The sequence below is a fragment of the Monodelphis domestica genome, chromosome 5 (assembly GCF_027887165.1).
Source record: "Monodelphis domestica isolate mMonDom1 chromosome 5, mMonDom1.pri, whole genome shotgun sequence".
NCBI lineage: Eukaryota > Metazoa > Chordata > Mammalia > Didelphimorphia > Didelphidae > Monodelphis > Monodelphis domestica.
The window spans coordinates 131,495,516-131,520,485 of record NC_077231.1 but is presented as its reverse complement, the minus strand read 5'-3'; the positions used below and the strand labels follow the sequence as shown (position 1 = coordinate 131,520,485).

Sequence of the window (24,970 nt, the reverse complement as noted above, 5' to 3'; positions counted from 1 at the left end):
CAATCATACCATCATTTACAAACATTAGCAAGTTCAACTTCTATCTTTAGAACCATAAAACCATAGTGCAGTCATAAATACACATAGACACAGATACACACTGAGCTGATTAAGCAGGAAAGTTGCTTTATGGATAAACATTTTCTCTGAAAAAAAAAAAGGAAATTTAAAAACCTCACTTTCCATCATTTCAATAATCACATCCTTCAAAGAAGATCTAAAAGTGCTGTGAGTTCAGGGACCTACCCCTTTCACAGCTTTGGGGTTTCTCAATTAGGTGTGATGGGGAAGGTGTGAATGAATGATGGGAAGACAGTTGAGAGTGTCAGTCTGCAACCTGGCTTTGCATAGAACTACTCCATCTGGCCCAGGGTTCTCTTTATTTTTATATCCCCCCAATGGTTACATATTTCCTTGGCAAACAGTTTCACTACTCAACATACATGTTCCTTGCAGATAATTAGATAAGTCATATATTAACTATCAACAAATCATTTGATTTAACATTCTGTGATTATTCCACATATTATGTTGCTATTGATTCTGACAACACACACAAAGTTTTTGCAAATGATAAATGTTTTCTCATCACAGGGAGGATAGCTATAGGTCAGTTCTCATTAACCTGTGAGGTACTCAGCCTTGCAGACAATCTAAGAAAAATCATTTGTTACTTTTAATAAAATAGATAATCAATCAGGAGTTCTTAGGAGACAACCAACAAAATATTTTGCCAAGTTGAGGGATCAAAGGGTAACAAAAAAATCCAGTTTTAGATATTCTATAATATCAGGCTAATCATTTTTCTAATGTTACATTGGGGGTTTCCAAGACAGATTGCCTAAGTTTTAGTTGGTAAAACAAGTCATTGAGGCATGGCATAGCAGCCTCTCCCTAAAGGATAATTAACATACTAGCTCAGGAGAGCTGGTTCCTGGCCTGTACATGGGGGTGGGGAATTCTGAGTGCAGTTTTGTCAGAAGTTTAACCCATTAGAGTCTTTAGGTTTGATTTTTTAAGTATGATCTTTTGGTGATATTCTGGGGGAATGAAATGAAGCATATGTATTAATACTGCAAGTATTTTGCTCTCATTTTTCCTAAAGCTAGGGAGAGAACAATAGTCATAGAAATTCCAATAATAAGGGATGTTAGCCAGAGAAGTCACATAGAGGGGGGCTGAGTGGGTGTCTCCATCCTTCCTAGAGGTCGCTTTGCAGTCTTTGGTTTCCATGAGTAACTGTGTCAAACACTGTGGCTGGACAGTCCGCAGAATGAAAGAAAAGAAAGGATAACACTATCTTGTCATAGAATAGTTTGTCACTGACCACCTCATATCAGTTATCTGTTCCAAATTTTTTTTAATTTTAAAATGTGCAAAGACAATTAAAATATTGTGCTTATCATCTTATTCAAAGTAATATACATAATGAATCTAGAATTTGTTAATATAAAATTCCCTCTTTTCTCACATTTTAATATTCAGAAACTTTATTAAATTTTAATCTATCCATTTATTCTTTTTCTTCTTAGAAAAAGTAACTATTTATAATACTATAGGTATAATTTTGAAAAAATAAAATCAATAGCATAACACAGAAATGTACACAACACATAGTAAAAGTAGCTTAAACAGTTATTGATTGGAATAATCATATCAATTTAGAGCTGGCAGGTATGTTAAAGAGCACGTAGTCCAATTCTCTCATCTTCCACATGGGAAAATTGAGATTAAATGACCTCCTCAACTTCACACAGGTAGTAAATAGAAGAGTAAGGATTTGAGCCCAATTTTCTCACACCAAATTTAGCATCTCTTCTACTGTGCCAGCCTCATAGGAATAATACAGTATATATTATTCTATTTGTCTTCTAGACGTCTAATATTAGGTATCCTGCTTATGTATGGAATTTGGGAATCAATAGAATGGAAATGAAGATAACTATTCCAAATATGTTCATACATCATTCTTTTTTGTCATTTCCTTTTTTCTAACATGGTTCAAAATTTACTGCAAGGAAAACTCATTTAATTTATCATTGGACAGAAGATCTTATTATTTTCATGTACATAGATTTGCCTTATAGAGAACCTTACATGTTTGTTTCAACCTTATAGCTTTTGCCACAGAGAGAACCACAGTTTTGCTAAGAGAATTTTTCATACTTTATAAACACAAATAAAAGTTAATTTTAAAACTTAATATGACATTTCTCTTTTCAGACTTATATAGCTTAATGTTTTTAAAATGTGAATGTGCTTTTAAAAAATTGGACTCTGGAGTAAGAGCAACAAAAAAGCACCTTTATAAAATATTTTATCATAAATATAACATTTCAGATAAAGTCAAGGACCTGAAATCAGAATGGTCAAGTTCAAATTCCAACTCTGACAGTGTGTTACTTAGGTCAAATCACTTCAACCCTCTGAGAAATAGCTGCCTCCTCATCTGTAAAACAGAGGTAACAAGACTAAACACTGAACAGGGTTGCTGTAAGGATCAAACATGCTTTGCAAACCTCAAAGTAATATATAAATATTATCTATTGATTGTTCTTGTTGCTACTTTTGCTGCTCTTCTACTAATGTTTTTAAAGGCTACATTGAAGTTAAGACATTTGATGCTCTCACTTTCCAGGAACTGTTTTTCAAGATCGTAGATTTCTAGATTCTCTTTCTTTTGGTAAACTCATCTCTAAGGAGAATAAAATGGAAGTTCCCAGGTGAATGTGAGCTCCTTGAGGGAAAGTGTTGTTTCTCAGTTTTCTTTGTATGTTGAGGGCATAGCACAGTGCCTGGTACAAAATGGTCAATTAATAAGTATTTGCTCATGGACTGATCAAGGCCTCCAAAGGGAGTAGATATGAGAAGAGAAAGGTAAAGAAAGAAATCAATCAAATTTGGTAAGGGAGGAGAGATTGAAGACTGAAGAGACAGAAAAAAAAATGGGTTCAGGTGCTATTTCCTTCAATGCCAAAATTTTTTCAGAGGTAACAATAAATTATTTTAGTTAATGGTAGCAGTATTAGTGTGTGTTTATGCATAGTCTATTTTTAAAGAGATTAAAATTTTCTGCAAAGTCTATTTAATCTTTACTTCACTACTTTGAAACAGATTTGTACCAGAGCCAGAAGAGGGCAGTGTAGCCTACTGGAAAAGTGGGCTGAATTCAGTCATTGGAACTATGTTTAAAGGAAATCACTGTTCTGCTACTTGTTCTGTGACCTTGGACAAATCACTAAAAATCTCTAAAAGTTTCCTCATCTATGAAATAAGAAAGTTTAGGCTAGATTGTCTATGATGCGCTTCTCAGTTCTAAATCTAAAGGAACTGAATCTGTGATTCTTTGGTTTAAAGGAATTCTCAGGCTAGAAAAATCCCCTTTATTGATGTAAGTCAGCCACTGTTCTGCTACTTATCATCTCAGAGAGTTTCTTATAGCATTGAGTTGCTGTCAGTTGCCCAGGCTCAAACATTTGGGTATCTATCAGAAACAGATTTTGCACCCAATTCTATCCACTATACTATACGAGGCCCTCCTATATGATGACATACCAAATAAATAAATAGTAAGTTGTATATCTGAAAAACATACTGCCTACCCTGCCACCCCCCAAAAAAATCCTCAGATTTTTCTGACTTTTCTATGAATAGTTAACATTCTGAGAAGAAAATTAAAAGCACTGAATTAAAACCCGCTTCTTGTCTCTCTTAGAACATTTCAAAGGATTGTTTCTGGATACAGCCTTTGCAAGACAGTTTATACTGGCATATTGGGTTGCCTTGGCATCCTCTACCTTTCCCAGATTGACACCTTTACTTCCTCGCTCTTTTCTGAGAGAGAGAGGCCTTTTATTGACCATTTTGTTGGTTAGTGATTAGTCATGTGCTACTCTTCATGACCTCAATTACAATTTTCTTTGTCACCAATATTGAAGTGGTGTGCCATTTCCTCTTCCAACTCATTTTATAGATGAGGAAACGGAAATAAACTGGATTGAGGGATTTGTCCAGCGTCACACAGCTTCAGAGGCCAGATTTGAACTCAGAAAGATAAATCTTCCTGGCTTCAGGCTCAATATTCTGTCAATCGCACCACCCAGCTGTCCTAGGATCAAAGGGTAGGAATATTCAGTCCAAATTGTTTTCCAAAATGGTTGTACAGATTCATAACTATACCAAGAGTGTATCATTGTGTCCAGTGATAACTTCCTATTTTATAGCTTCTCTCCTATATAGTTGCCAGGAATATTTCTGAGAAACAGTAACGCCTTGGCATCCTCTTCCTTTCCTAGAGGGATACCTAAAAGTCCCTTTCAGTGACCGTTTGGTTGTTTAATGATTAGTCACATCCAACTAAAAAGGCCAGTATGGTATCCTCTACACCATCTCTTAGTAGACCTGAAGCCTCTAGACAAAACTAGAATCTGGTAACCAAAAAGTCTTTAAAGATGACCAGCAAAGCTACTCATGGGAGAACAGGGAGGAGAGAAGGTCTAGTAGAAATAGGAAAGCATTGGAGAAGACATGAAAGTTATTTAGTCAATAATATGAGTTATCCCTCCTACACATACCATGGCAATACATTTTCTGGGATTCCCTTCCATAAGCTTCCCTGGTCACATGTTTACTATGTGTATCCCCTTTCATAGTTTCTCCCTAGGAATGTGCCTTTGGGGAAAGAGAATATCCCAAGTTCATGGACATATTATATTATCATCTTTTACTATATGCTAATTCACTAAAAGAGCTTTTGTTTTGAATTAATTGTGTCCTCTGATTCATTAATTAAATTAAAACACATCAGCGGAAACTAAAGGATTTTTTAAAAATAGAAAAACCTAAAATTATTTTGTTAAATAAATAAAAAATATTAGTTCCTCAGAGAGCTGATATCAGAAAAGCAAGGTGTTCCCTGTGTAATGAAAATGTTCTGAGAATCTTTGCTATACTAATCCAAGAGTTTTTACTATTTATATAAGAACATAAAGCAAAAGATATACTTATATTTTCAAGTTAAATATTAAAGTCTTGATATTTTAACCTTTGGGATATAGATTTGAAACATATTGGGCAAATTTTTATGGAGATTTTTTAGAAATAGAAATTAAGCTTTCTGAAATGGTAAGCTTATTACCATTTTCCATATCTTTCTATAATTTCATTAAATCCCAAGTGGTTAGGTGTTATTGCTGTTATTATTCAGTTGTTTCAGTTGTGTCTAACTCTTCATGATCCCATTTGTGGTTTTCTCAGCAAATATGCTGGAGTGATTTGCCATTTCTTTCTCCTCCTCACAGATGAAGAAACTGAAGCAAATAGTGTTAAGTGACTTGTCCAGGGTCACGTGGCTAGTATGCATCTAAGGCTGCATTTGAATTCAGGTCTTCCTGACAAAAGACTGCTCTTCACTGTACCACCTAGATATCCTAAGTATTTAATAAAACAAAGTTGAACAATTCATAGTATGGGGGCACAGTCATCAAAATGATGGTCTCTACGGATTTGTAAATGCTATTTTTATATGCTAGGCTATGGCCAGGAGAAAATGTCTCCTACACATGCTATCATGGGCTTCTAGATTTCGAAGGTATATACATATACATGCAAACATATAATACATACATGTATATTGCTCTGGAAATCATAAATACTATGTAAATGCTTATTAATATTGATAATATTATTAACCTTACCAGGATACATTAAAATGAGAAAGCCCTTTTTGGGTGTTTTTTTCTTTCCCAGTTATTAGCCATATTAACCACAATGTCAAACACACACATTTCTTTATGTGTCTATATACATATAAGCATATGTATGTGTGTATAGATTATACATGTAAATGTACATATATAGGCACACATGTGTGCATATGTATGCATGTGTAGGCATGTCTGTATAGATGTGTATCTTATCTGTGCATATATAGGCATGTATGCATGGGCATGTGTTCATGTGCCTATATATGCATACATATATCTTCATTTTGGTTCTCAAAATAATCCTGGGAGGTAAATATTCCTTTTTTACAGATAAGCACGTTTCTGGGGCAGCATTTGAACCCAGGTTCTCCTGGCTCCCAGTCCGGCAGTCAGTCAAAAGGTGATTATGAAATGTTCACAATGTAACAGACGTAGCAAGCCCTGGAGTCACAAAGGAAAGCCAAAAACAAAGCAACAGTCTGCGCTCAAGGAACTCCGAATCTCTACCTGATGTGCCAGCTGGCTCTATCAGACGATGAAATCTCCTGCCTATCAATGCCAATTTACCCTTTGGAAGAGAAGCTGCATCGTCTGACTTCATGCCTCAAGAATGTTTCAGGTTGGAATAAAAAGCCACCCGCGATAAAACCTGAGCTCTGAGTGCTTCCCTAGCTGGCGCGCCACCAACTCGCCCTCAAAGCATCCCTCCCTCGGGCAATCTCCACTTCGGGGAGGAGTCCACAATTGTCCCCAGGGATAAGAAACAGTCTGGGCTTCTAACCTTGAGGAAGGCGCTTCGTGAGCCTTGCTGCTGCCCGTCCTGTCTCTCCTCACTGGTGCAGGCTCCAACGTGGGCAAACCTGTGGCTGAGGTGGTGGTGGTCCACGTAGACGAGACCCGTCTCAGTAGTCCCGGGGGCAAACTCCTTCTCAGGCGCTAAGGGAAGATGATCATGGTTACTGAGCGTTCCTCTGCATCCAAGACCCCCTTAGCCTAGGGACAAGAGGCAAGGCTTTTATTTCAAAGTACACTGGGTTGAAGACATTGGGTGAATGCTCACCAACCTACAAAAAGAAGAGTGGGGAGGATAAACAACTTCCTGGTAAAAATTCATGAGGAAACGTAGAAGTTAAAATAGGAGATGAAAGGGAAGTTTGGGGCTCAGAAAACAAAGTCCAAGTATATATATGGATTCACAGATTAGCCTCCATAATTTCTGAGATGATACCCCAAAGCCAAATGCGTCAATAAATATCATTTAAGCCCATCAGTCCACATGTTCCGTATTAGCACACTGAAGCACACCAATTCTGGGAAACGGTTTAGGTAAGTCACAATAACTAGTAAGGAGTCGAGGATAGCAGATGTGCAAGAAATACTTGATTCCCTCCGAATTCCTCTATTTGAACATAAAGGCTATGACTAGGAGAAGGAGTTGAGTTGTGTTTCTCCTCTTCCAGATGCCCCTTTAACCTTTTCTCTTTCCATTCCAAATTCCTTAGGATTATAAGTGACAACAATAATGCTACAGAAGCAAAACAGTTTCTGATATGCACTGGACTGATGGATTCCCCCGCTGCAGTAGGGGTTGTTGCTGGGCAGTAAGCCAGTCAGTCCATAAGTATATTAAGTACCTACTGTGTGTATGGCACTGTGCCAAAGAAAAGCAAGACATAGGCTGTCCTCAAAGAGCTCAGAGTCTAATGGAAGATAACATACAAACAGCGATGTACAAATAAACTATATAGAAGATAAATAGGAGAGAATGAACTGGGGGCAGGTACTAGAATTAAAAGAGAATTGGGAAAGTCTTTAATGTAAAAATGGAGATTTGAACCCCAGACTTCAATCCCCAGAAGTCCTTGGTACTTCCCAGAATTCCCTATAATCTCACCTGAGTCCTCACCTGGGCGAGAACACAATTTGTATTTAAACTGGCTGCAACACCTACTTCAGGCTCTTCTTCCTCTACTCAGAGATTGTAACATGTTGTAAGTAGGCTTTGAATGGGTTAATCGTGCCCAAGACACATGGCTTATTATTTTGTATCCTTGATTCCTAATAATCGTTAATAAACCTCAAAAATATATAATACTTTTATTACAAGAGACTAATTTAACTGTTACATCCTGGAGAAGAAAGGATTTTATCAGAGACTTGAAATTAAAGTGAACATCCTTTGCTATCAAGAAATACTAAGATGGCAGCCATAGTGGCTGGGTCTTGGTTGCATCTGTACTCTTTAATGACTATTTCTAATAGACTAATAATATAGTCAAATAAACTATGATTTACAAGTGAATAAATTACTGTTACAAGATTAATTTACCCAAAATGAAAATATCTCATCACTAAAAATCTAAGAGAAGACGTGGACTTGGAACACTTGCATATACCCTTTAAAATTTTTGACTATTCACCCAGTAAAAAGAGAAATAATCTAACTGAATTATGTTATGGTAGTTTACCTGTCACATCTAAAAATTTTTATACCCTAATATCTTGGGATCAATACTGTGTATTGGTTCCAAGACAGAAGAGTGGTAAGGGGTAGGCAATGAGAGCTAAGTGACTTGCCCAGGGTCACACAGCTGGGAAGTATCTGAGGTCACATTTGAACCTAGGACTACCCATCTCTAGGCCTGGCTCTCAATCCACTGAGACAACTAGGTACTCTCATACTTATTTTTTTTGATGATTTAACTAAATTCCAGTGGCTCCATATTGTTTCTAGGATTGAATATTGCCAGCTCAGCAGTACAGGAGAGAGGGCACTAGGTCTGAAGTCAGGAAGACCTGGGCTTAAATCTGACCTCTGATATTTATGAGGCATGTATATACCTGGACAAGTCATGTAACCTCTATTTCAGTTTCTTCAACTGTAAGATGTGGACAGTAATAGCACTTACCTCCAAGGCTTGTGATGAGAATAAATGAAATAATATTTGTATAGTCCTTAGCATAGAGCAGGCACTTAATATTTTTTTCTTTCCTTCTTTCCTTCTCTTCCTCCCTTTCTTCCTTTCTTCCTTCTTTCCTTCCTTCCATCATAAACAACCTGGACATGGCCTCATCATACACCACTCCTTATCGAACCATTCATGAACTCATACAAAATGGCTTTTCCTGGATTTCACAATACATAATACTTCAGCTCTAGGCCTTTAGCAGTCCCCCACATTTGAAATGTATTTCCTCCTCACTTCTGGCTCATTCAATCCTTCCTTTTCTTCAACACGATGGCCAAGGCTCTCCTCATCCCCCCATCTGCTAGCACCATCTCTCTTTAACTACCTTGTCGTCAACCATATTTTGTTATATTTTATTTTTATTTAGTATATGCTTATACATATACTTCTTGTCTCCCCTACTGGAATGTAAACTTCTGGAGAATGAGGGTTGTTTCTTTCACTGGATATGTATCTGCATCCCACAGTAGATGCTGACTTAATACTTGTTGACTGAGTTCATGTGTTTCATGTAACGCTAGATGGGACACTTGATCTTCATCTCTATCTGTGCCTACTCCCATACAGAAGAAGAAGAAGCTATTGGAGGAATGTTCTAAAAATACCAGGATGTTAAAGAGTGATTAGGAATGTATTTCCACATTTTAAAAGAATGGCAATAAAGTCATTCTTAGTGTAATGTTAAAAGTTATTGATAATTCACTGACAAAGGAAATTTGCCATCACATTCTGAAAGAAAACTTCTGATGTTTCCACTTTAATCTTTCTGTTCTACCTGTGGTCTCCTTTCCAACTTGCTCCTTTTCTTTGGGTCCTCTGATATCCACAATCTCCCAACCCAGGCTAGAAGTCTACAGTTTTCTTCCTGATTAAGTGGTCCAACGGACATAGTATAAGGATTACTGTCAAGGAAAACATCTGATCTCAGACACTTATTTTGCTGTGTGACCCTGGACAGGTCACTTAACTTCACCTCAGTTTTCTCATCTGTAAAATGGGGGTAATTATAGTACTACCAACCTAGGATTGTTGTGAGGATCAAATGAGATAATAATATAAAGTGTCTGTTACCTAGTAAGCACTTTATAAATGTTAGCTCTAGTTATTATTATGATGATGATTGATGGATGCCCCACTACTTGTGATCTTAGGAATAGGAAACCCATCAGACCCATCTAAGCATCCTTACCCTTTTCTGCCCTGTGAAATACATAAGTTGTCCTCATCTTAAAGTCCCCCTGATCTTGTTGCTGCTTGTGCTACCTTGAATCCCTGTCCTCAGGAGTCTCAGCAAAATCTAATGCAATACATGCCATGTTCTGGGAGCAGCCAGTCCTAAGACCATCACAAACTCCTTCCTGCTCCTGCTGGAAAGGTCTGTCAATTCTTCAGTCCCCTGGAGATATGCCTGGTAATATCCTTTCAGTTTTGTTTTGGAGGCATCCATTGGAGCTCCACAGCGAAGAATCATGTGATGTCCTAGTACCCTTGTTCTCCCTGCCTGACACTCCCTTAGGTATCCCTAATTAAGCCATGCCATCTTCCATTTTAGGCCTTCTCCTAAATTCTCCAAATAAAAGAGCTTATTGCTTACAGCACTGACTGGCTGACTAATTTTTCTCTGAAGGACTATTTGTCCTAGCAATAGACCTTGCCACTTGTCCTCTTTATTTCTGACATTGCTTGATACAGCACCATGGACATTTGATCTTTTTTTTTTAATTTCTTATGACTGTCACTATTTAGAGAAAATTATTTTCAATTAGGGTTGAAAACATGGAGATGCTGTGCTTTTGTTTACCATCATGCAGGGAATTTAAGTATGAACAGGCATGAAGAAGTTATTGACTTGAAATATGTGACTTAAAATTAATAATATCTCTACAAAAATTAAGGAAGACTCTATTTATATTTATATACTCTGGGTAGAATAACAAAATTATAGATGAATAGGTCAGGCTCAATTATATGCCACCAACATCAGGACCAGTCTTCTCGTCTCCTGAAACATGCCCACCATGCCACCACTCAACCCAAATGAAACTGGTGGGGCAATCGAGAGCCGATACCCCTCTCCTAGACCAGCTGCTCATTTCTCTCTCCAACACAACCTGCCTTCTTCATCCGTACTAGAGGAATAGATAATGACCAAGTACCAGCACCCTCTGCCTTTGCCCACAAGTACTACCCTCTGATGATGGAAGATTATGATTTCTCTGTCTCTCATTATTGCTGAGGATTAAACCATCTCTAATTCTCTTTCCCATTCATTCATCTCCATTCTTTTCAAGTCTATCCTATCCATGTTCCAATCCAAATTCCCCTAGCACTTCATCTGGAATCCATGTTTCATAAAAAAACAAAGTTCCCTTCATTCTGGACCTCTACTTTTCCTACTCCTTCCACTGCCTGGCTTCCCAGGAAGATATTGCAACCATAGGCATACTCTGGAGCAGTGGCTAAGCATTTTCCCACGCCCCTGATGCAAAGGTTTAAGATAAAAGTGAGGATATTCTCTTCAAGCATTTCTACTTCTAGATTGTCCCTTTGCCCCTATCACTCAGCAATAATGTTTCACCTTATACCCTACGGTTATATAGGTATTGCCATCACTCAGCAATCACTGTCACTCTAGATCCTCATGTAATACCAGGAATGTGGCAAGCATTAATATATGGTTGCTGATGGATAGATTTAAGGGTTCATAAAACTGTAACCATGAATATTTCTTTAGTCATTGAGGTTCTGAAGGGGAAAAGGGAAGCAGGAAAAAAATACCCTAAGGAGCTTATAATAAGTACTTACCTTGGGAATAGCCAGTTTCTCTTTTTCAGAGCTTTCTTCTGAGTCAGAACAGGTATAATTTTCACTGAAGGAAACCAGAGGACTCACTCTTGGCTTGTGAATTGATTGGAAAGTCAGCTGTGTACTGAGCAAATTACTCACAGCCCTTAAGGATGTACACACATTTGGTGGCAAAGAAGGATCTGCAAGGAGGTCTGTAATAAGTCCATGTGCTTCTCCCATCACAGCAATATCAACAATAATACTTGTACCTGAAGACTGAAAAAATAAACAAACAACAATAACAAAACACATTTTGGTTAGACTATACAAAATATCATAATCACTAAGTACTGAACTTGACATTTTTATCTAAAAATTATCTAAGTTTTGTCTTTACAGGGGGAAAAAAGAGAATGTATACAGGTTATCTACTCTTAAAAAAATTAAAAAAGTGAAAATCACACAAACTATTCAGGGTCTGCCAAAACTTATGATAATCTTCCAGATTACCTTTCAACCTCAGATTCATTTGCTCATGTGCCATTAGTCAATGGGAAATATAAAAACAGTAGAAAGAATTTTCCTAAATTTGTTGTCAGAAAAAAATGAGGTCAAAGAGATTTGAGAGACAGGAGGACCTGGTTCAAATTTGGCCTCAGACACTTGCTAGCTTTGTGACCCTGGGCAAATCACTTAACCCCCATTGCTTAGCCCTTACCACTCTTCTGCCTTGGAACCAAGATTCAGTATTGATTTTACTATGAGAGGTAAGGATTTTTAAAAAGGGAGAGATTTGAGGAAGGGGGATTTTTTAAACCTCCCGATGGAGAAGCTTAAAAACAATAAAGTGAATTCTAAAGGAAAAAATATCAATAAATCATATAATATAATAACATAATGCATGACGGAATTTTCAAAATCTACTTAGGGAATTAGGGTGTAAATGGACTCTAGTACAAATCAATTATTTTATGTAAGTAAAAAACTACATCCAGTAGTTATATTTATTATTTTCAAAAGAAGTGCTAAACCAATGTGTCAATTAATTTTAAATATATTTCTAATTCTATGTTCAATTTTCTAAGAACTATGCATATCTTTTTACCCAGAGGGAGGCCAAAGTGTGCTCCCTTTCACAATGTCAAAAAAAGGACCAAAATTCATCTTAGATGTACCAATACTTAAACTTCCCTCGTAAACTTATAATATAAATTTTGAACCAAAATGATCCATCGCTTTTTCTGGCCATTCACTTAGGATTACTATACACACAACCACATTTTGTATATCATTTTGATTACTCTGAGTTTTTAAGTGTTGAGAGAAATGATTCATAACTACATTTAATATTACTCCTTTTAGAAAGTTACCATTGTGCGCTTCCATAACGATTAGATACACTTCAGGAAACTGGCCAAGGAGGTCCTGTTTTCTTTCAGTGCTCATTGTTCATTTTAAACAGCAATTTGATTCATTCCTAACTACTTTGTTTTCAAAATTGGAAAAAACAAAAGATCAGCAAAACTGAAGAAAACTTGTATGAAATGGTGAGAATTTAAGCTAAACATATTTTAGTTGACATAAAAACTCAACAGTTTAATAACTTAAAATAATCCTATCCCAACCCTTTTTTCCCAGTATCACAACATATAAATAATGTGTTTATCTATATTTATGTATATTTATACATGTACCTAATTTACACATACACACATATACATATATACCCACAGGGGACATATGACCACAAGTGGAAAAAAATTATTTCATAAAGGTAAAAGCTACATTGAGTATCTTTCCCTATTGTTATTAAAATAAGTGAAGTATGTGTGTGTGTGTGTTTAAAAAAGTAGGTTATTTTTCCCCAAAATATTCCCAGAAAATTGACCAATGTTAGTGAAATGAAAAGAGGACTGGATCTACAGTCTGGAAATCTTTGAATAAATCATGGCTTTGCAACTTACACTATGTGTGACCTTGAAAAAGTCACTTAAATGGAAAATATCAAAATAGCTGTACAATGTCAAAACTGATTATCTCAGTTTCCTTTCAACTATAAATCATATGACCCTAAATTTAGGAAGTTTTTTAAATTCAAAATTAATTTTATTCTATATAAAACAGAGGTTTATAAATTACATTTTAAAAATAAATGCCAACTTCAAGTGCCATTCATCGGCCACTGTTAGCAGTATATAATATTTCAGAAAATACAATCTATATATCTCCAATGGGTTTCCTTCTATTGATTTTGTGAAACTGTAGTCTTGTCATGAAGACATAAGCAAGAATCAAATCAAAAGAAGTTTGTTGATCAATTTAGGAACTATTGAGACCAAAGCCAATAGGTTTTCACTGAAAGAAAAAATATCTATTTTATATGTGTGTGTGTGTATATATATATATATATGTATATATATATATATATATATATATAATGTCATTTACTATTCTTTAATGCCTTTTTAGTAATTAGAACTTATCTTTCCATTTTATAATGTTTATACAATTTTGTAAAAATCAGAAGTTGAAACACAAAAGGGAAGAGCATCACCACAACTTTCAGAAACTAAGCCAAAAATGTCAATGAGCTATGAAATCTGAGGCTGAACAACTCTAGGCTTTTTGCCAGGAATAGGATTTATCATAGTTTAAAAGCCAAAGGCCTAGAAGATAGCTTTGGCTACTGTCTACAGCCAACAGTCAAGGTGGTAGTAGAGCTCAGAGGAATAGAATAGGGGAAAAAAGGTAGTAATGTGAAAAAAAATCTAGTTGTTACAAGTAAACCAGAGAAGAACCAACTACTAGACTTTTTTTTCTTAGACTTTTCCACAAAAGAACAGAAGAGACAACTCAGTATATGTGAATATTATGTATGCACTTCATGTATAGGAATATATGTTCACATATATTCATTTGATAGATCAATATATATCTTGTGTATGAATATATGTATACACATGTCTACAAAGTGGAATAGAAAATGAAATTTTATTTACTTGTCACTTTAAACTTAACATAAAAGACAACATAATATAAAGTTTCAGTTCTTCAAAAGTGTGTCACAACTCCAGTTGTAACATGGTGAAATGCGATTTTCGATGTTAGGGCATCACAAATAAAAGAAAATATATAAATAACACTGTTTCACATAAATTTGCATAATCAGAATATGGTAAATAGATTTGATATTCACAAAATAAACACAACTTTCCTATTACACAAAAAATCTAAACTCCAAACAGGGAAGAGCTTGAAATCACAGAGTATCCAATACAATGGTTGCTCTTACTGAAGTAAAAGTGCAGTCTGGGAATCTTCTGACACTCCTGCAGCATGGGTCAACTTATATGTTCATTGAGCTATGATTCCTCAAGTCCAAAGAGATTGGGCTTTGTGAATGAAAACAGCTTGAGAGTTGCTGGTATAGAGGACAGAGGATATCAAAGTCAGGACATGCTGATCTCAAGTCCCATCTCTGCCACATGCTAACTGGATTGTTTCTGGCAAGTCATTTAAGTCCTCGATGCTCCAAGCAACTCTTGAAGACTAAAGGTTGCAGAACTAATCCTTATTTGAATTACTAGAGTTAGTTCTCAGTAGATACATCTTATATTGATAAAATCAAAGATCCAGAAAAAATCAATTATTAAAAATTTAATTATATCATAATATGCCAGATAATTTTTCATTCAATTAATGAAACTTTAGATGGTAGCTTAAAATATTCAATAAATTAGAGCTACAGGAAGAAAAGGCTTGAAAATGGAACATAACTTTTAAATAATGGACCTACACTTGAAATCTATTATAGTACATTTTGTAAGAAGAAGAACTATACTAAACAAAGTACCAGAATTGTCTTTTTATGGTTTACAGGATCAAACACTCTCTATAAAAAGGTAATGTGACCATGCACTATAAACATTACAGGCTCTTCAGATAATAGAAACATTTATGTTTTACTTTTAAGAGAATGTAAATACGATTTCCTAGATACTATTTAAGGAGACAACTAAATACAGATTGCCACCTTAAAATAGAAAATCTGGAATTTAAATCTGAATGAGTATGTAGGAAAATGAAGTTTTATGCCAAATAAGCAATAGGTAAGAAGCATTATAATGCAGTTAAAAGAACATTGGAGTCAGAAGACCTCATCTGGTATCCTGGTTCTGCCACTTATGACATGGGTGACCTTAAATGAATCATTTTACCTCTGAGGCCTCAGTTTCCTCAATTGAAAAATGAGATTAGATCAAATGACTGTTAAACTTCCTTCTATTTTGTGATCTAAGGTAGCATGGTATTTGAAATCTTTTCCCTTTCCAATGAAACCAATTTTTGAATTGTTCTTGAAGAGGAAAAAAAGACAAGTTGATAGTCAAAGATCTTTGCCATGGCATCATCTTTGCTATTGGCATCCTTGCTATACTTGCTAATGTGGATTTATGGTTTTATTATGAAGAGGTCAGAAATGATTCTAAGTAACTGGATTAAACATTTTAAAAAGAAACTGGTTTATACGATATTTCAAAATTTATAACATTTGGACACCACAATGCCTCTGTAATGTAGGTACCATAGTTATCATTATCCCTATTTTATAAGTGAGTAAATTGAGGATCAGACAGGTTAAATGTCTTACACCTGATCACTAAGCTAGAAAGTGTTTAAAGTGATATAAATCCAGGTCTTCTAGACTTCAAGTTCAGCCCTCTATCCACCATATTATACAGTCTCTATTTTTAATAACTATAGCTCATATTTGCTTAATATTTAATGGTTTAGAATATACTTCAATATTTCATTTGATTCATAGCATAATTCTATAAAAGTAACATTAGTGTTGTTCTTATTTTACATCTAGGGAAACTGAGCTCTCTAGAACTAAATATAAAAAGTCCAATTCCTTCTCCACATGACAACCCTTCAAACACTTAAAATAACTATAATATGCCCCCCTTACCCCTTACACTAATCCCCAATTCTGTCTTCTATATGCTAATCATTCTGTATTCTTTAATATAGCTTTATTTATTTTCATTATCCTTATATTTCTTTCTGAGTATCATTATTCTTGAGAGACCAATGACAACATTTTTAGGTTTATTTTCAGTTCCTACCTTTGCCTCAGAAATTATAAATAATAAAGTTGATCTATGAGTTATTGTGCATCTACATCCTTCCTATTAAGCAATTCCCTATTTTCTTTTGCACTAGAATTTTTTTGTTTGTTTTTTGTCTTTTGAATTTTCTTCTATAAAACTTTCCATTTTTTTCTAGGCTGATTTTTCCTACTGAATTTTTGTCTGCCTATCCATTCTTTGAGCCTTTTAAAATATGGTGTGCTATTCATTCCTGATTTTCCTTCTAAGATAAACTATATATCTTTTTTTCAAAAAATTTCCCACCATTTTTACTCCAACAACCCTATTATTGAGATTAAGATCTGTCACAGAATCTACCCTCATTGGTTTCTTCACCATTTCACGAAAGCAGTGCAAGAAATGTTTAGCCACTTTACTTTTAGTGGACAGACCTCCAGCAGATGACTAAATATTTGAAGCCTATTAGTATTACATCACAATTCTGTTCCAGGTTTGGGGGCTGCTTCCTTAATTCCTTATCTTTTTCCTTTTTTTTCTCCTGGTAGTCTATAGTATATTCTTATGACAGCATTACAGATATTTCTGCTTGGTTAATCTTCATACAAAAGTAACTACTCTAGTTCCTAAAATGTCAAGAACTGATATGTGTATGTGTATGTGTATTTGTACAAGTATACGTAAGCTAATATGTGTTTCTATAGACACACAAATGTGTGTGTATATATATATATATATAAATGACATGCATATATAATTTTAATGAATGTTATTCTCTAGAATATTTTTCCTCCAACACCGCTCCCCCCTTGATAATCTTTTTGTTGATGTTATTAAATATTTCTCCTCAGAAAAATGCACAGATTTTAGATCCCATTCGATCAATTATTAGTGGTATCTAGGAGATAAATTTATCTTGCATTTTTGTATTCTAATAGTTCTTGCTGTTATATATCCCTTGGCACTAATAAATAGATATGAGTCTATGCATTTTCTTTTTTATTTTTTGAAAAGTTTGAATTTATAGATGTGTCTATTGATCCTACATTGCAGATATTCTCTCTGGCTACTACCTTGGCACATATGAAAGGGGAATACTATTACCCTATCCCAATCCCATATTCCTTTCAATGTAAAGCATTCTTAGACTTGGGAAAAGTACTTTTACCTGGTTTGGTGTTCTCCATGGCTGGCCACAAGTCCTTTTTTCAGGTAATTTAAGTCATATTCTAGAAATCTTGCAACTTCTTGACAAACTACTTCCCAAATCTAATTTTCCCTTCTGATTACCCTGTCTTCAGTGGGTAAGTGATGAAAAAGCACCATTGATGATCCTAAGGTTTGTTTCTTGGCCAGGGCTGCATAATTCTTAGCAATATTTTCCTTCTGTCAATATAATTTGTACCCACATGAATCATTAGGATTGGGCAGTAGTCATCTGGTTTGACAGTTCTCAGGAAGTTTTGTCATCTTGCATACTTGTGCTGGGAAAACTGTTCTACCTCAGTTCTGTCAGCAATGAGTCAAAAATCATTACTCATATCTTCTTTTAAAGCACGACTCCTTATTGAACAATCTTTCATCTCATCAGCACTAAAAGATAATATGTTACAGTAAAGTTCATCTCCTCCATCTCTCTCTGTCTCTGACTCTCTCTCTCCTAATGATGCATCTTCTAATGAACTATTGCCTGAGAAAAGCTATGAATTTGTTTAGTTATTGGTATGATTACATTTTAGATGTACTCTTTAATTTAGTTGAATTGCTATGAAAACAATTTATATTAACAACAGATGGCAGTATTCTTCTTTCCTGAGGAATCACAACATAATGAACATGCCTTCCTTCAAATGGGTAATGATCATCCACTTTATTTTCAGGATTTACCTTCTTCCTATGATCACATGAAACAAATTCAGGAATGATAACTTAAAAGGAAAGAATGGTAAAATAGAAAGAGCACTGCAAGTGGTGTCAAGGGATCTGAGCTTAAATACCTAACTCATCTGGTTATATCATCAGTATAGCTTTGACAATTTTAAAAAATTTATCTGAGCATTAGTTTCTTCTTCTGTAAAATGAGGTAAATCCCCTTGTATTACCACGTAAATGTTCTTTATAGGACACAAATATGTTCAAGGTTCCTTTCAGCTCTAAGTTTAAGATTTGAAGTTAGGCTGAGAAGAATATGTTTGCTTATTATCTTGCAAATTTTGTCAAAAGGCTTTTACAAAAAAAGACAAAATTACATACATACAAACACACATGCACATATACCTACTATGAAGGTACGTAGCATAAAGAATAATTATAATAAAGAAAAATAAGATTTTAGAAATTCAAATAGTTCACATGGGACCAAGGCCAACAAAAGAACAGGCATTAAAACTTGTACTATCAATTATTAGTATCCAAATGAACAATTTTGAAATACAGGGAACCAGAAACCTTAAAATGAGGAAATAATAAATGATAATTGTTAAATAAAATAATAACATAGATACAACATAATGTTTATTATATCATAAAGCAAAAGCAATCATCAGAGGAAAATTTATCTGAAAACCTGAGTGAACAAAATGAAAAAAAAGGCCAGTTACCTGACCTTTTTAAAATCATAAAGTAAACAAATTAATGATTCAAATATTAAAAAGCAATCTTTGTCAGAGGGAAATAGAAAATTTTTAAAAGAGAAACTTTTAAAGTTGTACTAAAGTTTTACTAAAGTAAAAGTTTTTTTTAAAGAAGGACAATTTTTAAAATACCAACATGAAGAAAAGAATGAAAAGGGAAATCCCAATAAAGACTCAATATATACAAGTATATGAAATTATATTCATGCAAAACTGAACATTCAAAGGAATTGTATTTCTGAAAAATGAGGAAAAAAGCATCTTACCAAAATCTTTTAATGTGTTCAAATTTGTCTTACTACCCAAACTACGAAGAGATAAAGAAGAAAGAAAAATAGAAACCAATCTCACTTTGAAAAAATTGTTGAACAACTTTAAGTAATTCCTTTCAAGGAGAATACAATATTTCCAGAAAATAATTCACTATATCTCAGTTGCACCTGTACTGGGGATGGGACGATGGTTCAAAGCTCAACAGAATTGATCATATAGATATATAAAAATAATTTTGACAAACTACCAATTTGTGTTGTTTTTTTAAATACCTGCATCAGTCATTTTTCACTACTGTAAGAAGGGTGCTTCTTTAATATAACCAAATGCACAGAGCTTAAGAAGAAAAAGAAATAAATAAAGCTTTTTTTCTGGAATAACAGAAGTAAAAGGGAAAAAGAATCATTGTCCTCATTATTTCACACAGTTATAGGGTTACAAACAATATTTGTAAGCCAAAAGAACAAATAAAAGGGAAAAATATCTACAAAGAGAAAACAAAATTATTTGTGTGTGCAAAAGATATGATTGTGTACTTTAAAAACCTTGGGAAATTAAAGAAGCTGATTCCATTCCAAATAACTTCAAAATGCCTAAAACACTCACAAACTAGTTTAATAATATATAATACGTATATAAAGCAACTACAAAATCCTTTACAAAAACAAAGGATGACAAGTAATTGAAGAGCAATTCAGTGTTTGTAGCTGGGCCATGATAATGAAAAATTTTAATCTCTTCTTAAATGGATATAATAATTTAGTGCTACACCAATCATTCTACCAAATAAATTCTTTGTAGAATAGACAAAGCAATCACAAATTTACTTGAAGGAACAAAAAAAGACCAGAATTTCAACGGAAAAATAATAAAAATAGAGGTGAAAAGGAAATAATATTATTAGGCCTCAAAACATACTATAAAGCCGCAATCATCAAAATTACCTGATGCTGGTCAAAAATAACAGCAGTACTGGATGCCCGTGGAACAAGGTAGAAATAAATAATCAGAAACAATTTATAATGGTAGCCCAAATTTCATACACTCAAGAGCATATATATGGTAAAGTACTACTTGGTAAGAATTTTCTTGCTGCTGAGAAAAATAGAAAGTAAATTGGTCCAAATGAGATTAATGTCATATACCATGTGCCATAAGAAACACAAAATGGATGAGTAACCTGAATATAAAAGATCATAAATTTTTTAAAAAATTGAAAAGAACAAGATCAAGTACCTTTCAGGACCATAACAAGGGGGGAAGTTCTTACCAAAGATAGATTATAAAAGATAAAAAAGATCATTTGAATAAACTTCTTTAAAGTTTTCCCCCCCATAAATAAAAAATAGTGGCTAAGATAAGAAGATAAATTACTGAGTGGGGAAAATATTTATACCAGGCCCAGAGTATCAAGCTATATCAAGAAATGACATGGATATATAAAACCAAGAGTCTTTCCTAGTAGTTATATAAAGGAAGCATTGTGTCAATGAAAAGAAAACTAAAAGGGAACAGAACAGATTAACTGGGGGGAAATATTACAGAGAACAGATACTGAAATAGAGAGGCAGAAAACTAAAGTCAAAAATGAAAGGGGTCCAAGAAACAGTGTTCTATAATTTTTTAGATAAAAATTTTATTGGGTCCTTTTCCTATTTTTTTTTTCTGGCTACACAGGAACATTCAATCTGAGGCATAGTTATTTCCAAACAATGTTTGTGATGTGTGTATGTGTGTGTGTGTGTATGTGCATATGTGTGCTCTCACATTAATCATCTAAGGTAGATGATAGGAGATAATTTTGGAACCTGTTGAAGGGACACTCTCAAAGAATAATCATTAACTGTTACATTAATGTCAAAAGTTATCTTCCTTAAGCACAGATCTGCCCATGTTTTTTCTCTATTCAATAAACTCTAATGTTTCTCTATTGCCTTTAGGAAAAGAAATAGAAACAGTTCCATTTGGCTTTTCAAGCCCTTTAAATCCATATCTTTTCTATCTAATTATTACTCCCCTGCTTGAACTCTATAATCCAATCTGTATATCACATGACATTTCACCCCCTTTCTATGCCTTTAACTAGTCATCCCCTAATACTAGAAAGCTTCCCTTCATCTTTTTTGAATTCAAAATATAACACAAGCACCATTTACTGCATTAGGCGTTCGTTACTATGAGTGTGCCCCTCCCTATCTAACCATATATTTTAAAATACTATTTGAATGTGCTTATCACAGTGTCTGGCACAAAGAAGGTACTACAGAAACACTTATTCCTTGTCCCTTGCTTTCCTTATTAATTTTGCATATACTTAAATACACTTTCTTCCCCAATAGGATGTAAGTTGTTTTTTTTTTAAGTAGAGATTTTTTTCATTTTTGTACTGGTATTCCCAGTGCCTAGTATAGTGCCTGTCATATAACAGACATTTACTAAATATTTATTGTTCTATTGATTCCATTTTATTTTGATTTTCTCAAGTCTGTTTAATTAATCTCAAGTCTGAAGTCCCAAAGACCTGTGCTTAGTTAGCCCTGTGCCATTCAGCAGTGACTTAGGTATAGATAGCATATATGTAAATGTTACAAAGCTGAGAGGAATAACTAACACACTGGATGACAATGACAGATCCAAAAAGATCTGACTTCAAAAAAATTGAATTCAGTTGTACAAGATAAGGGAGTGCTAGTAAGAAAAAAGAAAACCATTCATTTGAAAAAAAAAAAAGTGGACTTCCAAGCTCAATAAGGGTCAACAATATGATGGGGAAGTCAAAATAGCAATAAGAAGTATTAGCTCCCCCTACACAAAGATAAACTCAGAATGGGTGAACGACTTGAACATAAAAAAGGAAACTATAAGTAAATTAGGTGAACACAGAATAGTACATATGTCAGACCTTTGGGAAGGGAAAGGCTTTAAAACCAAGCAAGACATAGAAAGAGTCACAAAATGTAAAATAAATAATTTTGATTACTTCAAATTAAAAAGTTTTGTACAAACAAAACCAATGTAACTAAAATCAGAAGGGAAGCAACAAGTTGAGAAACAATCTTCATAACAAAAACCTCTGACAAAGGTCTAATTACTCAAATTTATAGAGCTAAAGCAATTGTACAAAAAATCAAGCCATTCTTCAATTGGTAAATGGGCAAGGGACATGAATAGGCAGTTTTCAGCCAAAGAAATCAAAACTATTTATAAGCACATGAAAAAGTGCTCTAAATCTCTTATAATCAGAAAGATGCAAATCAAAACAACTCTGAGGTATCACCTCACACCTAGCAGATTGGCTAACATGACAGCAAAGGAAAGTAATAAATGCTGGAGAGGATGTGGCAAAGTTGGGACACTAATTCATTGCTGGTGGAGTTGTGAATTGTTCCAACCATTCTGGAGGATAATTTGAAACTATGCCCAAAGGGCAACAAAAGACTGTCTGCCCTTTGATCCAGCCATAGCACTGCTGGGTTTGTACCCCAAAGAGATAATAAGAAAAAAGACATGTACAAGAATATTCATAGCTGTGCTCTTTGTGGTGGCAAAAGAATGGAAAATGAGGGGATGCCCTTCAATTGGGGAATGGCTGAACAAACTGTGGTATATGTTGGTGATGGAATACTATTGTGCTAAAAGGAATAATTAACTGGAGGAATTCCATGTGAACTGGAATGACTTCCAGGAATTGATGCAGAGTGAGAGGAGCAGAACCAGGAGAACATTGTACACAGAGACTGATACACTGTGGTACAACCGAATGCAATGGACTTCTCTATCAGTGTCAATGCAGTGACCCTGAACAACCTGCAGAGATCAAGGAGGAAAAAAACACTATCCACAAGCAGAGGACAAACTGTGGGAGTAAAAACACCGAGGAAAGGCAACTGTTTGACTACAGGGGAGGAGGGGATATGCAAATACCAATAACATGGAAATGAGTTCAGATCGAGGACACATGTTCAAGCATCACCAATGCGAGGGGTGGGGAGGAGGAAAAGAAAATGATCTTTGTTTCTAATGAATAATGTTTGAAAATGACCAAATAAAATAATGTTTATGGGAAAAAAAAGAAGTATTAGCTCCAGGAAAAAAAGGTAATAATCCTTCTCTACCTTTCCTGGTCTTCTATGTTCAGTTCCTGATGGCACAGCTTACAAAGCTAGGGAACATCTGGAGGAAAGCAACTAGGATAGTAAAGGGCAGTGAGTCAATGCCATACAAGGATTAGTTGAAAGGACTGGAAGTATTTAGCCTGGAGAAAAGAAGACTCAGGAGAGACATAAAAGCTATCTTCAAGTATTTTAAAGCCTGTCATATGAAAAAGGTATTAGACTTGCTTAGCTTAGAGGTTGAGGGAGGAGTACGAAGAAAAAGGGGAGGAAATTGAAGAGGTAAATACAGGCTTGCTTAAAAGAAAAAAACGTTCTAAAGATTAGAGGAATTTTTAAAATTAAATGAGTTACCTTGGACAAATGTCAGGCTGGCAAATTCATTGGTAAATTGTAACCAGATTCTTTTGGGGGTATAGATTAAACTATAAGTCTATTGAGCTCTCTTCTATTTCTGAAATTCTAATTTTATCATCCAGTGATTTTAGTACACATTTTTACCACTAATTACAAACAAGAGCAGGAGTGGACAGAGCACTGGCTTTAAGTCAGGATAATGTCAATTCAAATTCTCCCTCTATCAGTACTTGTATGCCCAGGAGAAGTCACTTAATTCCTACAGGCTTCAGGTCATGTACTAAGATATGTCTACCAAGTCAGGATTCATGTTGTTAGAGGGAGTTCCCAGAACAGGAGTTTCCTACGCTGAATGAAATCACAAATTATTTTGACTTTTCTGTATACAATGAGAAATATCCAATTTTGGGGAAAGTATCTTGATTGTAATTAATTGAGCAAAATCAAAGCATGATATGTTTTCAATTTGAGTATATTTTCATTACTTTCTGCAATAAATGAATCCCATTCAGACAGAAGCAATATAAAAATATATTTATTCCAATCTGCTTGTCTTGGTAAAATCTAAATTATTCCCTTTACTGAAATGTCCATAAAGACTCAAAATTTAAAATTAAATAATCAAAACTGAAGAGGGATAGATGGAAGCATAAAGAATTTTTAGTATCTTGTTGACATCAATGAGTATAGCTTTATTAAAAGGAAAAATAATAATTTATTCCATTAGAAACATTTTATCCTATAAAAAGATTTGGAATTCCTTCTTTGCTTCTCATATAAAAAAGCATAAATAAGGAAATAAAAACACACAAAATACTGTTTTATAGAAGATCCCATTTAATAAATAAGTATATTATACATTGACAAAAAATTCATTACTACTGTAAATTCTAGTGCCTCATTCTTTTTTATCTCCTAATTCCCAGCATAAAAATGGAATCAAAAATAAAATACTCCTGCCAGTGAAGGGAAGCTATTCATTGAACCAGACATGCAGAATCAACCCATGAATATATTCTAGGTAAA

General features: G+C 34.5%; 1 protein-coding gene across 1 annotated transcript in view; it reads right to left on the bottom strand.

The window, feature by feature from the left end:
- Positions 1–24,970, bottom strand: part of PDE3A (phosphodiesterase 3A) — a 345,376-nt gene that overhangs the window by 84,823 nt on the left and 235,583 nt on the right. The window contains exons 3-4 of the mRNA XM_001365787.4: positions 11,480–11,737; positions 6,487–6,641 (exon numbers count right to left, since the gene is read on the bottom strand). Coding sequence (XP_001365824.2) covers positions 6,487–6,641; positions 11,480–11,737 — 413 coding nt within the window. The remainder of the gene's footprint in view (positions 1–6,486; positions 6,642–11,479; positions 11,738–24,970) is intronic.